General features: G+C 33.9%; 2 protein-coding genes across 2 annotated transcripts; both read right to left on the reverse strand.

Moving 5' to 3' along the window:
* On the reverse strand, positions 1 to 7001 carry LOC102626132 (oxysterol-binding protein-related protein 1C-like). The gene is made up of 10 exons (XM_006466119.4): positions 6107 to 7001; positions 5677 to 6036; positions 4984 to 5083; positions 3832 to 4262; positions 3018 to 3173; positions 1713 to 1880; positions 1501 to 1641; positions 919 to 1137; positions 620 to 733; positions 1 to 493 (listed from the first exon to the last, which is right to left on the reverse strand). The coding sequence occupies exons 1-10, from the start codon at positions 6665 to 6667 to the stop codon at positions 326 to 328; spliced, it is 2418 nt and encodes an 805-aa protein (XP_006466182.2). The 5' UTR covers positions 6668 to 7001; the 3' UTR covers positions 1 to 325.
* A 3496-nt stretch (positions 7002 to 10497) lies between these two features.
* Positions 10498 to 12877, reverse strand: LOC102626432 (flavonol synthase/flavanone 3-hydroxylase). Its single transcript, XM_052445011.1, has 3 exons — positions 12258 to 12877; positions 11830 to 12157; positions 10498 to 10862 (listed from the first exon to the last, which is right to left on the reverse strand). Exons 1-3 carry the CDS (start codon positions 12722 to 12724, stop codon positions 10650 to 10652), a joined length of 1008 nt encoding a protein of 335 aa, XP_052300971.1. The 5' UTR covers positions 12725 to 12877; the 3' UTR covers positions 10498 to 10649.
* Positions 12878 to 16068: the final 3191 nt, after the last annotated feature.

Here is a 16068-nt window from a genome sequence, read left to right on the forward strand (position 1 = left end):
TTTCAACTACGAACAGAAAGTATATATTATTGTCATTTCCTACATTGTTTATGGACTTCAGGTCAGGTGGCTGCCTGGCCCTGGCAGAATCCAACTATAATGAATGAACAAATGGTATTGAGAGAACAGGGGGTCATTTCTTGTGCCTTTCAAGCTGCTAACACTATGGCAAGCATGGCAACCATTCTTTCTGGTATATAACTAAAATAAATTTCACGTTATAAACAAACAAAAAAAAAATACAAGAATAAAAATAGGACTCTTTTGAGACAAAGGTGAAAAAAGAATGGAGTAAAAAGAATAAAAAGAAATGGGACTTGATGGGTTAGTCAAAAGTTTGCTCAGTGGGGACTTTGCCAAAGATATCGGGACATGATTCCCAGCTTCCCTTTTCTCTGGCCTCCCAATACCCACCAGTATAGCGGTATGTGCCGCTACCTTTGTCCTTGGTGAACCACCTTGGTTTCCAACCCCTCTCTTGCATTGTCCGTGCCTGAATAATCACATCAAAACAATCACTACTACCCATTGCTTTTTTAACTGGAGTCATCATCTCATCTGTATTCAAAAAACAAACACAGGATGTATCAAGATCAATGGCAGATAAAAGAATATTTACCTGCCGCTGCCTCTGTTCTAGTCGCAACTTCTCTGCATTGGCCATATCATACTCTCCATTTTCTAAGCATCTCTGGTCAGGTCTCAGTCTAGAATCAGTAGGTGGCAATTTCTCCTGTTTACAATATCTAACATCAGCTTTAAGAAGTGGAACACTATATTCTGTACTAACAACAAATAGAAGATGGAGGTGCAAATCTTCTCAGGTTTGTGCGAGTAATTTAAAAAAAAAGTAAAAAATAATACTAAAAAAAAGAATATGACAACATAGGAAAATGATATTAATTTTCTGACCACAACCTTAAGTTCAGGAGAAAGTTCATTTAGTGTGATGGCAAAGCGTGAAAAATTATATCTGGTCTGATATTTAGGCGGTTTGCTCCTCTTCCAAAGCAATTGTAGCTCTGATCCTTTTCCTTTCCCAGAACCATCACCATTCATAAAATGCATGCTCTCATCCCATTTCCCAAATAAAGTCGCCACCGTTTTACCATTTTTATCTTGGACTACACCTTGCACCTGCAGCACAACGTAGATCAGAACGACAGTTTGTGGCAAAGCTCATATTATGTTCCATAAAATGGAACTATGCAATGGAGACCCTAAACATTTCTCTCAGATGCAATATCATGAAGTTAACAGCCATAAGACCATGTAAAGCATTTACATCATCTATCCAAAAAAAAATTAACTTAACACTAACATATCCAAAATAAATTAACCATTAAAGAACCAAGAACATTCGAATAGACAGAACTTGCAACAAATGACTTTAAAAAGTTAATTACACAGAAAAAAGTGCATTAAAAAACTAATACTGTTGGCCATACGCAAAATTATTTACATCCACATATTTTCGAGAAACGAAATAAAAAGGCAAACCTGGTGTGGATTTCTATCTATGATCGACTGCTCCTTGAATTTTAGCTTACATGAGTATTCTCGGTTTCCGTCTATACGCATTGTGCCATAGTGATCGCAGTAGAGTTTTCCTAGAATAAGGTTGTAAATGGACGTAGTTACCTGGCAGTAGAAGGCCAGCAAATTAGCATACGCATAGAGGAAAGATAAATTTATCAAATTCACAAACATACCTTGCTCCACTGAAAAATTTCTCCATCATCAAATTCCAATGTCAACGCACCAACAGGATCAAGCTGGATGGAACGACCCCAAAATTTGCTTTTCAGGTTGCTGTCAGCCCAAAATTTCCAGCCCCGACCCTCACAATGGCATGCAACAACCATTGGATGATGACTAACCTATCCCAAGAGAACAGTGTAAATATGATCAATATCAGAAAAGGGATAAAAAGAAATCAGTGGATTAAAACTCTACACACAAAAAATGAAAGACACCTAACATTATATATGAACTGTCAAACAAAAATGTTTTACTTATTTTACTGCCAAATAAGGTACAATATTATATGCAATATATTTTCCAAAAGCTCCTCCATACAAAATGCTAACTCAATTTCAAGATGCTTAAAATACATTCATAAATAGTCAAGAGATTAAAAACTGCACCTAGACAAAGTTTCAGTTAACAGGAATACCACATTACAAAGAAGAACAAAGAAATATCACACCGCGTTACACGTCCAAACACAGAAAACTATTCATCTACTACAAACTCAGAAATAACTGGATTGAGAAACTTTATCCCATCAACATTAAGAATTCTTCTTTTTCATCATCACCAGTTGCCACCGCTCAATATCTCATTTAGACCAAACTCCGTCCATTTGTTCAACATATTACCAAAGAGAAGACCATTTTTATACAGGTATGAATGTTACCATTTGTGTGGATGTTCTCTTTCTTTTTTCAATAAATAAGCAAAGTTTTGTTTCCACTTTCCTGAGCACTAAACAAAAAGTATAAATTTGATATTAGCTCTCTCTCTTTTCCTGTGAAAAGTGGTGCATCTCTAGTATAGTTCATCATGCAAACAGATTCTACTGAGATTTAGATTGATTCTACAATATCTTAAGAAAATCTTTTTACAGTTATTTAACAAAGCAGAACCATAATTGAGCGGTTGGAAATTGAAATTATATTTAGATTTTGAGAGCTTCAAACTTTGATTTACCAATACACAAATATGTGATCAAATATCACAATAATTGTAATAAATTTAGAATATATGATCCCCATGGCAACAATAATTGCTTCATAAACCATGGGAAACCAAGTGGAGGACTTCCAAAAGCTGTGAAATCTAATCCTAGAGTGAATATTATTTAATAGATGCACAACTTAAAACAAAACTGAACTCTGATGAGTCATAAAATCTCATCGACTATATGCATGAAGAAGTATAGTTTACTGTGCCAGAAATATGAAGCAGATTTGGCATCTTTCTTAAGATGCTTTTCTTGAAAAAAAAAAAAAAACCTTCTCAGAGAAGAAACGAAGGCCTTTATCTGGATAATCTGCCTCATATGTCTCACCCAACAATGGATTGAATGGCTTGCAGTGTCTTCCATCTGTAGAAGCATACCCCGATACTGCAAATGCTGCTATATTTAGTATCCTCATGAGACTATTCCCCTACAAATTTTAACCAAGAATGTCATTATACAGCTCAAGAAGTGAAAAAAACAAATGTAGAGCTTTAAAAACATTTATAGAAAGGTAGAAAACCAACTTCAAGCACTGGCACAATCTTCAAAAATTATGTGTGTCAACCATAACAATTTCTTCAAGCATAAAACAAATAGCAGGACGAACAAACTATGAAAGATGCAGCAACTGTTGATTGTTGATTTTTTTAAGTCCATTTCAAATAGAGTGCAACAGGAAATGGAGTTGACGACAGTGTGTCACAGAAGTTCTTCTATGATAGACACGAAGTTATCCTATGACGGGTATCAGATAAGTCCAGACCAAAAAGAAAAAAGTGAGCAAATGCGGCTTCAGCATTCAAAATGTGCAACCACTAGCACCAAGTCGTCAAGTTAAATTTAAGGATGATGATAGGAATACTAGATTTTTCCAATAATAATTGACCAGTTTAAATGCCTGCCATGCTTCAGTCACTGACAATGAACTCAATGTCCCATATGCACTGGGTGGGCAATGAATGAGTGCACTGAGCAGCTATCTATATCAGTGAATAAATTATAGAAATAAATGCATGGTTTGTTTGCAATTAACTACTTTTGCATGGGAGGAAGAGAACAACATGTCTGCTTGAATATGAGTTTACCTGTTTACCCCATTCATAGGCTCGATCTAGAAGGTAAGAATACTCCAGCTCTTCAAAACATTTCTGTAAGGAAGATATGGGCTCATTGAAATAAACTGGAAGACAAACTTTTGTAAGATCCTTCCCAATATTATCTTTGATCATTGACCAAAGACTGATTCCCTTTTCTTTTTCAACTGGATCAGGCAATTTCTTTCGCCGCCTAACATAAGGATGGTTAGATCCAACATGTCTAATTAAAGGATCAATGTCCTCTGAATCAACACTCTCTTCATCATCAGAATCTAATGGAGATTGATGATGATCAGATCCGTTACTTCTAAAAGAACTTGATGAAAGAAAATCTCGAGTATCAAAGAATGCATTATCATCTTCATCTGTCTCTGCAGCATCATATCTATCATGCTCATCAGAGTTACTTGCACTTCCTTCTGAAATGAAGTCAAAAAATGGAAAATTAGTGCTAAATGTACACCGTAGGATAGAAAATATAAAATATCTTGAGCAAAAACTTTAACTAATTGCAAAGCATACCATGCAAAGATGATTCTTGCACACAAATGGTTTATGTTACACTAACTGCGATTTTGAAAGACGTAGGAAGAAACCCAACTGAAAAGATTTTAACTAAAATAAGAGCTCTAGTCAGGGGCAGAGCTAGAAATTTTATTTAAAGGGAACGACTTAAATAATAATAATAATAATAATAATTCTAAAAACAAATAGCTGATTAAGAAAATTAACAAATACATAAACTTGAGCTAGATGGCTATTAATACACATGTACATAATTGTTTCAATGCAATTTTATGATTTAAAAAATGATGTATGACATCTTCAACTTCATCCATACAGGACCCTAATAAAATGTATAGCACATATGCTATCTATTTTATAGTGAAAGAGCAAATATCAAACTGCAGATACAGGCATCATGCAATCAAATTTAAGAAGATGCATCATGTCAAGCAATAGTTCTGTATATTAAGTACAACTGAATCAACATAATGGAGACGTAAAAATGGATGCAATGCATGCATTTTCCAAGCACCCCACACATCTTTGTAAAATGAAAATTCTGGGGTCCTAGTTAGACAACCAAACAAGCTTTCATCATAGAAAAATAGAGAGCTAAGTTTTAGCACATCATACCACTGCACTTGTCTTGTCTTAACCTAGGAGAAGCTCCTTGCTCTTTCCATTGTCTTTGGCTTTCATTAACAACCGTGTTCTCCAAGTCCACTTTTTCTGTCTGAAAGATGCGGTAAATAGAAGTAAAATAAGCACACCAGCCAGCTTAAAAATGTATCATAATTGAAAATTTTATTTTGAAAAAGGAAAAAAAAAGATATAATTTCTTAAGAGATATGGGGGTAAAACATGGAAAATAATGAAGCGTGGACTCATTTTTGTAGCAATTTCCAAAACTCCAGTTGAGACAGGACATTTGATTTCTTAGTTTCCATGTGATTCTTTGAACATAAACAAAATTGAGTTTTAGCAAATAAACAGAACAGCAGCTTATATGAAAATTCACAGATCCCTTCTTATTCGAATTTAAATCCCATGTTGATCCTCTCACATAAACTAGGATAAAAGGGAGGCCATTAACCATAATGAAGTAATAGGTAGTTGACATTTGTTACGAAAACAAACATAAAAGCCTCAGCTGGGTAAATGAACAATGAATGGTCCATGAGAATATCAACTACTCAACCTGAACTAGCCCAGTAAAAATCACCAAGAAAGCAAATTTAAGAATATAAAAAATATGAAAAGGAAAAGGAAAGTCGGTAGCAAAAACGGCTGTTTGTTTGTTTGTATGCCGTGGGATAAACATAATACCTCCAATTGACGCAAGGTGTCAATAAGCAACAGCTGCCTCTGCTTGAGGACCACAAGATGTTTATGAAGCGCCGAAAACTCATCCCTCATAATATCCTCACTCTCCTGAATTGCATCCTCACTCACCCCTTCGTCTAACAACCTCTGTCTCAATTTCTCAGTAGAAACAGCAACTTCATTGTCCATTGGAACGAAATAATCACTATTTGAAATTCTCGGAAACATCTCCTTCACAGCCTGCAATGCTTCCATCCATTTCACCCTATCCTCTCTAGTCTCCGCCCTCAAATGCACCCTTTTCGTCCCCGTGTATATCGAAAACTTCTTGTCGTCAGATTTACTCTCTCTTATCGACGCCACCTAATTATTCATAATTAATTGAAAATCTGATTCATAAACAAACACGAATTACAACGATTAAAACATTTACCTTGAGATGAATTTCTCCGACGGGAATGCGTTGACGCGACTGGCTATTGCCATTGCGAGACATTCGTCTCATGGAAACTTCACCGATCACCTTTGATCCTTTCTCGGTTTCTTCATTCACTATGATCTTATGAGGACCGTGGATCTTGTAATACGATAACACTCCCTCTTTCAATACGAACCATCTAGGACGCCATCCTCTTCCGTAATTAACCCATTTGAACAGTATCCCAGAGATCCCATGCTGATCGGCGAACAGCATTTGACTCTCTCTAAACGACGACAGTCCACACAACGACTCCAATGTAGCCGATCTCCTCATCGACCGCCGCCCGTTCTCCGCTGTCGCATTGTTACTGGGCGACGACGAAGAAGACAACGGTTGCGGAGGCGATCCACGGCTGCGATTGCACGACGTTGATGCGGAGAGGGATCGATACGGTGTCGTTGTTTTCGACGACGGCATGCTAAGGACTTCTCGTCGTGGTCCTGGATGAGGTTGAAGACGAGGATTCGTCGGGTTCTGATCCAGTACGGTGGAGGCACAGCAAAACGCACGCATGCGATCCAATGATCAATCGCTTTACGAAGGACTGTGGCCGCCGGTATAATCGCCAAATTATAACTTTTCTGTTTTTTTTTTTTAAATTTTCTAAAACAAAAATCTTATTATTTTTGTTTCAAATCAATGAATCAATGTGTCTTGTGAGTCAGCAAACGGTTCATTTCAAAGAATCGTATTGGTCAATTTTGTTGTTCAGATTTAATTATTTTATTAAAAAAAGAACGAATAAATGTTTAATTTTTCTTCTTGTTTAAAAAAAAAGATAATAAAAATAGAGAAATGAGTTGTCGGTGATTAGAATTTGGAAAATTCCTCCGCCAGGGGATGAGACTGACGAGTCAAAGGAGAGGCGAGCAAGTTTGACCGCCGATGAGACGAGCAAATCGGCGCCGCAATCAAGCGGAACGACAAAAGGATCAGAGATGCTTTAAATAGGAAGAAGCGGTTGGCGCTGTACATTCGGAAAATGTTACGATGCGAGCGTACTCAAAAATTTTGAATGCATCAACTGTTGATCTGGACGTACGTGCGCGACACGGTCGGTCAAACATACGACAACGAACGAGACCGAGTAGTTGTTTCCACGTCATTTGTGGTGGCCCGGTGGGGGAATTCGTGAGTTGACAAGTGGCTATAACGGTATTCTGTGATACGTGCGCGTCACTCTCACGTTTCACAAACTCTGTATCTGTATTTTCATTTTTCAATTTTATTTCTCGTGCTGTACTATAAACGTGGATGCAAGTCTTATTAACAACTTCATTTTTTTTCTTTTATGAAAATTTCATTTTTTTTTTCTTTTATGAAAAAATTCTCTCGCGCATCTTTTGAAATTTTTTTTTATTTTTTATTTTTAGGAAACTCTCGCACATATTTGACGGCCATTGGAAAGAAAAATTCAATATATGAGCTATATTCATTTTTTTATAAATAAAATTCTCCATTTATTTCGAAAATAAAGTCTCAATGTGGAAATTCCTTCATTCATTCATACATGGAGATCACTGCAACGAAGAGCAAGATGCCATAAAATATTTGTAGCTCGATTATAAATTCTCGAGACACGTTGAGTCTAAAAATCCTATTTTGGTGCAAATAAATATTAAACATTATAAATAATTTAAAATAACTAAGTACGAGTATTACGAGATTGCTCGACAATAACTCAACACGTAAAGAATCCGAATTAATAATTAACAAAGATAGATCAATCTCTCTATTAAGTTGGATAACAAAAAGCTGTTATAACGAAACAATATTGTTTTTATAATATTATCCTTTTATAATTAAATTATCAATTTAACCTAAAAAATAAAAAAAATTATATTAATTTTTTTGTAAGCACCATTTGCATACTTGATAGTTTGCATACAATTTTTGATAATTAAAAATTAATATAATTTTTTAGAGTTAAATTAGTAATTTAATTATTTTCTTTTTTATTAATGTCCAAACAAAAAATTATCATAAAATGTTAATATTATAAAAGTAAGCGAAAAGAAACAAAAAGTAACAGTAGGGGTATTAATATTTTAAGAGTAATGATACAACCGCAAACTCTTGTACAAACTGATGTGGCATGATAAGATTGGTTGAATTAAATATTACTTAGCCCACATGATTTGTTTTTATTAATTTATATTTTCATTCAACCAATGAATTAATGCCACATCAGTTTGTACAAAATAAGTTTGTACAAGAGTTTGTGGTTGTACCATTACTCATACTTTAATGGTAGGGATGTTTCAAGACATTTTTAAAAATATAAGGACTAAATAGATACTAATCTTAAAATACGTGGACTAAATGAGCTTTTACCCTTAAGAAAACTTTGGATTGTTAGTGTAATTTTAATTCGGGTGCTTATATTTGACCTCCTTAAATTTCTCAACAACCTCCATTGTTTAATTAATCCCATTTAAAATAAATTATTCTTAATATAAATTTAATTGAACAGTAAAAAAAAATCTACAAATTTGAGCTTACCCTTACCCCCATTATCATCACCTCAAGCTACCGTTCTTTATCATTCATTCCAATCTTAACCACTTTTATTACTAATCTATTTTTATTATTTATTATTCATTCAAATAAATTTATAATTTCTTAATTCTTATACTTGAATTACTCTTTGCCTCTTTTTTATTTGATATTATTTTGATTTTGATACTATCATATGAATATGCTAAAATCAATTTAAATAAAATGAAGGGTTTTGGCCAGTAGCTAGTGGAAAATTTATTAGTTGGGTCTATCGGCAACTAAGGCATAATGATATGGTCTTGAGGAGGTGATAGTGGTGGTAGAAGGTGACTAGAGCTTCTGAAATTGTATTTATTTTTTTATTATTTAACAAGGATGGTTACGAAAATAAGTGAGATTAATTAAAAAGTAGGAGTTGGTAAGAGAAATTGAAAGGGTCAAATATGACTGCTCTTTTAATTCTCATGACCTTGTCCGAGATTTAAAATTTTTCTTTGGAGAGCATTGACTAATATCCTTTCTTTCATCTATGGTTAATTTATTTTAAATAAGAATATCTGTGAACGTAAAGAGTGTGTAAGGCATCTGCCTCAACAATATCAATAGCATTAGATAACACCCCTTGGTCAATCCCGGCAGCCATTACCAACCAACCCATCATGATGAGAATGTGAGTTTAGTGATTGGCATATTATGTAAACCAATCCAATACCCTCCGGCATGAGCAAAAACACTAGAAGCAGACATAACATCTTTTGCATATAAAGAACATTCCAACAGTGATATTGAATAGCCTCAATAAATGGTGTTAAGAGCCAAACATATAAATTTGGGTAAAAGCTCATTTAGTTCATGTATTTTAAGATTAGTGTCCATTTAGTTTTTATATTTTTAAAAATGTCTTGAAACATTTATACCGTTAAAGTATTGATACCCCTACCGTTATTTTTTTTTTTTTGACTTACTTTTACAATATTACCCTTTATAATTTTTTTTGTTTGGACATTAATAAAAAAGAAAATAATTAAATTATCAATTTAACCCTAAAAAAATTATATTAATTTTTAATTGTCAAAAATTATATGCAAACTATCAAGTGTGCAAATGGTGTTTACAAAAAAATTAATATAATTTTTTTAATTTTCTAGGATTAAATTGGTAATTTAATTATTTTATTTTTATTAATGTCCAAACAAAAAAATTATTATAAAAGGGTAATATTGTAAAAGTAAGTCAAAAAAAATAAAGAGTAACGGTAGGAGTATCAATACTTTAACGGCAGGAATGTTTTGAGACATTTTTAAAAATATAAGAACTAAATGGATACTAATTTTAAAATACATGGACTAAATGAGCTTTTACTCTTTTTTTAATGCCGCAAGCAAGTGTCACTCAATTTTTGTTTCAGGCAACGAAGCAAAATTACACATCTAAATCTAAAAGGACGGAAACCAAAATTCTACCCCCACACATTTCTTGGCGTAAAATAACACAATTCTGTCTTAAAGAGAGATCCTCGTGACTGAAAATGCACAAGATGTAGGTTGGTTTTGGCGAGAGAAGAATGAGAGAAAAGGGTCTTAAGAAAATTATGCGGTAGACAGTTTCATCTTCTTTTCAATACTAATTTGTAATTAGTAAAATTTTATTTTTACCTTATTTTTGTTTATCACAAGCCAAATGAGCTCTGTGGATAAAATTTTGGTGCGCAATTTTTCATATTAAAAGATCATTAGTTTACCTCTCACAATATTTGTTGTCATTAAATAATATTTTCAACAATCCAACAATCATAGATGTATCATGCAGAATGTATCTTCTCCGTCTGCAGATTGCAAAATAAATAAAATGAAAGGATTATTTATTATTGCTAACACCCGCGATTACATTTCAGAAACAAGATCGCAACAACAAACAAGCATCGCTAACGTACAGTGACGAGATCAAACATGAGCGGCCAGCGGATACTGGTGTTATTTTTCTCATAATGAAAAATCTACTGAGGAAGTTTGTTAAGTTTACAGTAACTGTAATCCTTGAACTTCTTGGCCTTGTACTTTGGAGGATTTTCATCGTCAACCAGCTGAGGAAGGGGACCCACCACCGTATCCGCAGGTGGCTCCAAGAAAACTGGCCACGACATTCTCGTCTTGTCCTTGTTAACAGTGGTTCTATGCAGCACGGCTTTGTACTTGCCATTGCTCAGAATCTGCACATCAAACACCAATGGATCAATCATGTCCGTAGCGGACCCGATTGCCAAAAAAAAACAAAAAAAATGGATTAATAATACGGGGTCCTAATATTTGAGTTTCAACCTAAAATCTTAATAACCATATGTCACTTGTATATTCAATATTCAATGATAGATTTTATGATTTATAAAAATTACTTATTTTTTACTTGATAGATAAATATCAATATCGACTCATACTTAAATTAAAATTTAAATATTGAGATGCCTAATAAAATACTTATTCTTAGCTAAAATATGCCAACTTAAAATGACTTCTCCTCCGTGGTTGGACAAACAAACCATGACGTGATTGATTCGATCAATCGACGACACGTAGGGAAGGCTAGCTTCGGAAAATGTAATCACATGAAAAAACAAAAAAAAAAAAAAACAAAAATTGTTGAAAACGATTTCTAAATTGATAATGACTTACGGGCCACATACTAAAAGTGACGCATCTTCGAAATGGATTGATTTTACTAATTACGAGTGCGCACCACGAGGGTTCACCACTTTTATGTCTCCGACTACTGTTTAGTAACGTTGCATTGGCTAGTCAAATATTTACACTAATGTTCTTGGCACTTGATCCCTAAAATTTCAAAAAATAACACCTTATTTACCTCTCGCTTCGCCCCTTCATTCACTAGAATTTACCTATTAAAATGTTATTTTCTAAATCACTTCAAAAGTCAGACTTAGGAGAATGGTAATATTATCTAGAATCATGCAAAATCATGAGCTTCACTCTTCGTGTTCATTATATTTTCATTGAAATAAAATAATAGATCCCAAATATTAATCTTATTTTTTCGGTTTTAATTAAAATTCATACATGAATAAAAACAATGAGTTTATTTGTAGTTGAGCCATTCCGTTCCGTTAAGATCGATAGATAAAAATAAATGAAGATAAGTAGGAAACATTAAGTGGAAAGTACCTCGATCTGGTCCCCGATGTGGATGATGAGAGCGTTCGGGATGTACTTGGCATCGATCCAACGGTCGTCCTTAAAGACTTGCAGACCAGGAACTTCATTGGGCACAAGAACGGTGAGGGCGGAAAGATCAGTGTGGGCCACCACTCCAAGAGCAAGATCAGGACGTGGGCATGGCGGATAGTAATTAATCTTGAGCATGTACTCAATGTCGTCTCCTCCCGCTGCTTCTTTCAAAACACCTCCTTCGACACCCAGTCCCAACGAAAGATACGTAAACAACTTATCCACCACCTCCCTCATGTACTTTGCATACTCCTCATTCACCGCTCTGCAGCGCACGCACCGTTTTCAAGGAATCCTTTGAAAATTAATTATTGATACATTTTGTTTAAAAGAATTGAAAAAGATAAGAGATGCATAACATTCACCGGTAAGAAGGAGGGTTGTTGGGCCAAAAGCGGTAGTTGATAGAAGACGGAGGCCAAACCCTGTGGAAGAGATGATCAACCCAAGATTTCTTTCCTTCGACTTCTTTCTGTAACTTTGTGCCGTATCCTTGCACGTCTTTTGCATCAGCCGGACGAGAATACACTTCTTTCTCTTCCTGAGGGAGCTCAAAAAATTCTTTGCCGACGGCTTGCAGTTTACCGATGAGGTCACTAGGTATCCCGTGGTTTGTAACCTGGAAAATCCCCCACTCCCGGCTGGCTTCCGCGATGGAACGTACGAGTCTGTCTTGAACGGGGTCGTCGAGATCGATCGTGGGGATTTCAGGAGCGGGGCCGTGGTACGTTGCGCTTGCTGGCTGTTCTTTTTCGGGTCTTACGAACTCTGCTGGAATTGTGCCATTTGAATGGGATAAGGAAGCAATGGCTTGGACCCTCTCCACCTCCATTAATTTTATTTTCCAGCAAAACCCCACCACTTTTCTTTTCCTTCTCTCCCTCTCTCTTTCTTGGCTTGCGCCTTTCCTGCGACTGTGACGCAGTAACGCTACGCACTTGCAAAAGGTTTGAAATAATCTACTAAACAATTTATAATGAATACGAAACTGTTGTGAGAATAGATTAAAATTTTTAATAAAACCACTGAGCGGGCCAGAAATTACGTGGAGCTGTGGAGTTCACTTGTTAGTGCTACCAACCCCCACGCCAAAGGCACGACTTACGAGAAGTACTTTGGTGGCGTTTGATTTAAGGAAAAAAGACATTCAATCCCACGTTTAAAAAAAGGATACCTCTAAGTTACATGCATGTACCTTATAATCCTCTCACATGAATAGTGAGTGGACCCATATTATTCACTATTCATGTGAGAGGAGTGTAAGGTACATGCATGTAACTTAGCATTAGCCTTAAAAAAAAGACAAAAAACACCTTTAATTTTTTTAAAAAAGACGTATACTCTCCCTTTCATTAATAAACATAGTTTGTTTTAATAATAAATTTATTTTTAAGTTTTAATTATTATTATATTTTTATAATAAATATAAATTAATATATCGATTTGAGACATGTCACAATTAATAATTTTTTTAAAACTAAAAATTGAGATACAATTATATTTTTGTCCAAATTATTTACTATAAATTATACCTTTTCAAAAAAAATGATCAAACCTTTCATATGTGATTATTACTAATAAAACGAAATTTGATTAAACCATTTTTCTTTGAGGAATCAAAACCATATTATTATTGTTAAAAATGTATAATTTATAGTAAATAATTTAGGCAAAAAAATAATTGTATCTCAATTTTAAGCTTTTAAAAAATTATTAATTGTGATATATCTCAAATTAATATATTAATTTTTTTATTATAAGGGTATAATAGTAATTAAAAATTAAAAATAAATTTATCGTTAAAACAAACGGTGTTCGTTAACGAAAATGGGGTTATAAGTCCTTTTTAAAACGTTGAGGGATTTTTTGTCTATTTTCCTAAACGTTGGGGGGTTGAATGTCCTTTTCTCTTAATTTAATGACTTAAAGTGACTTAACTTAATTAATTAAGTTAATTAGAAGTGTTTGTTTTTATAACTTAATGAGACTTTTTAGATAATTTTAACTTAATAAAATAAGCTAATGTTTTTGGTTTTTTACTTAATGGAGAAATCTGAATTAAGTAAATTACTTACTAATGTCAAAAATATACATGCTTTATAATTTATTTTTCATGTCTATCCTAAAAATCACCCATAGACATTTACCCTACATAAAAAGATCCTTATTTTTTCTTTCTTATATTATATATGATAAAATTTAAAATTTATGGTATTTTATATATTAAAATTCTAAAATAATTATGTGTTCACTTGAATATAGTTTTACTTATAAATGTTAAAATATTGTGGTATTTAATATATTATTTATTCGACATTTAAATTTAATAAGGATAAAAATGTAAAAGTATATATTTTCAGCTTTTTAAGTTGAAAAAAACAAATAACTTAATACTTATTTTCTGAGATTCAGACAAAAAAACAAACATATTATTCAAATTCAGACATTCAGATATATTCAGAATTTAAATTAATTCAGATCTATTCAAATTTCTGATAAAAAAACAAACGCTACCTTAGTGGTTTCATTTTATTTTTTATTTTCTTTTAGTGCTTTATATTTTGTTGAAGCACACTAAACAACAAGTTGTTTTTTGCAGGGGTCGGGATTACAATGGATTCTATAGAAATAAATATTTAATTATTATAATGACTCGACCTTCTAGATCAAAGGTAGTCGTTAGACGGTATGTAATCAATGTTCAATTATTGCAATCTACTGAGCCAATGGGCAAAGTGGTTAGTCCATCCATGACCAACGCCCCAAAAAATTTTAAGGGCATGTTTGGTGGGTGTATTATTACTCCAAGTTGGAGTAAGATAGTTCGATGTCATTAATCCCAATCCCCCGTTATACCAATGCTTCATATCATATCCCCCCATCGGATAATAGGATAAGCTGCCTTAGGATAATTTTGTTAAACTATATTATTGATTATTCATTCATTACATTAATTAATAATTACTTTAATTATTAGATAAATAAGAGAAAATTAAATACTATGATCTATAAGATAAATAATCTAAAAAATTATTTTATAAGTGAAGATTTTTTTGTGATAAATAAATAAAATTATTTATGATTTGAAAATAAAATTATCAAAAATAAGTAGGATCACGAGGTAGCCATATCTCCCACTAATGTGGGGTGAGGCATATTTTTCTCAAATATTTGTAAAGATAAAAATATGAATTGTGTCATAATAGACTTATCCATTAAATTTTTAACAATAAATATCAATAGATTTTTTTACTATAATATACATATCAATGTTCGAAAAAAAAAAAAACTTGTGTACTAGGTGTTAAGCAAATAAAAGCACCAGGTCGGCCATGCTACTATTTCCACCCCGGCATGAATCACCTCAGCCAGATGGTACGAGCAGAACAGGGGGCAACATGAGCCGATCAGAGACGAATACTGACCAGAGGTATATACCGAGCCGATACCCTTCCCCCAAAAAGCGGAAACACGATCTCACAGAATCACGGTAGTTGCGCTTTCCCAAAACCGTTGCGGGAGACGCGATATCCCACGTTTGCCCATAATGCAGCAGTTAGAGTCCCATGAGGGGCTGCCACTACCCGAAAAATGTGGGATGAAGGGCAAATGGGAACGTGGGGGCAGCGGCTATAAAAGAAGAAGAAATCGATGAAGAGAGAGAGAGAAAAAGGGAGAGAGGGGAAACGCTGCCAAATTGCAACCATACTATTTTCTTACAAACTTTGAGTAAAACATAAACCATTCTCGAATCCAAATTGCATTGTTTTCTCGTAAACACCTTGTGCTAACTTAGGCATCGGAGGGTTTACGCCGGCAAAACTACCGGCGTCTCTGATCCGTTTTTGGTGAACGCAGGTCTAGTAAGGAAAGGGAAGGCGATTCCAAACCCCGCGGTTCGAGCAACAGTTGATAAACATAACGTTGGTGAAAGAATCTGGTCGGTCCAAAAGCGAGCAGATTTCAGCATCAACAATAGGTATATTGTATCCCTCAAATTGGGCACTATCAAATTATTAGAAAAAGTACAAAAAATAAACTAAATTTTAACCATTTAATGCTGGGTATCGTACATCCACAGCATCAATAATGTTAGTTATTGATATTAACTATTTTTTAAAATTATAATTTCGCACCTCCATTATAAATATTAATAAATAACTAACATAACAATTC

The sequence above is a fragment of the Citrus sinensis genome, chromosome 7, assembly GCF_022201045.2.
Source record: "Citrus sinensis cultivar Valencia sweet orange chromosome 7, DVS_A1.0, whole genome shotgun sequence".
NCBI lineage: Eukaryota > Viridiplantae > Streptophyta > Magnoliopsida > Sapindales > Rutaceae > Citrus > Citrus sinensis.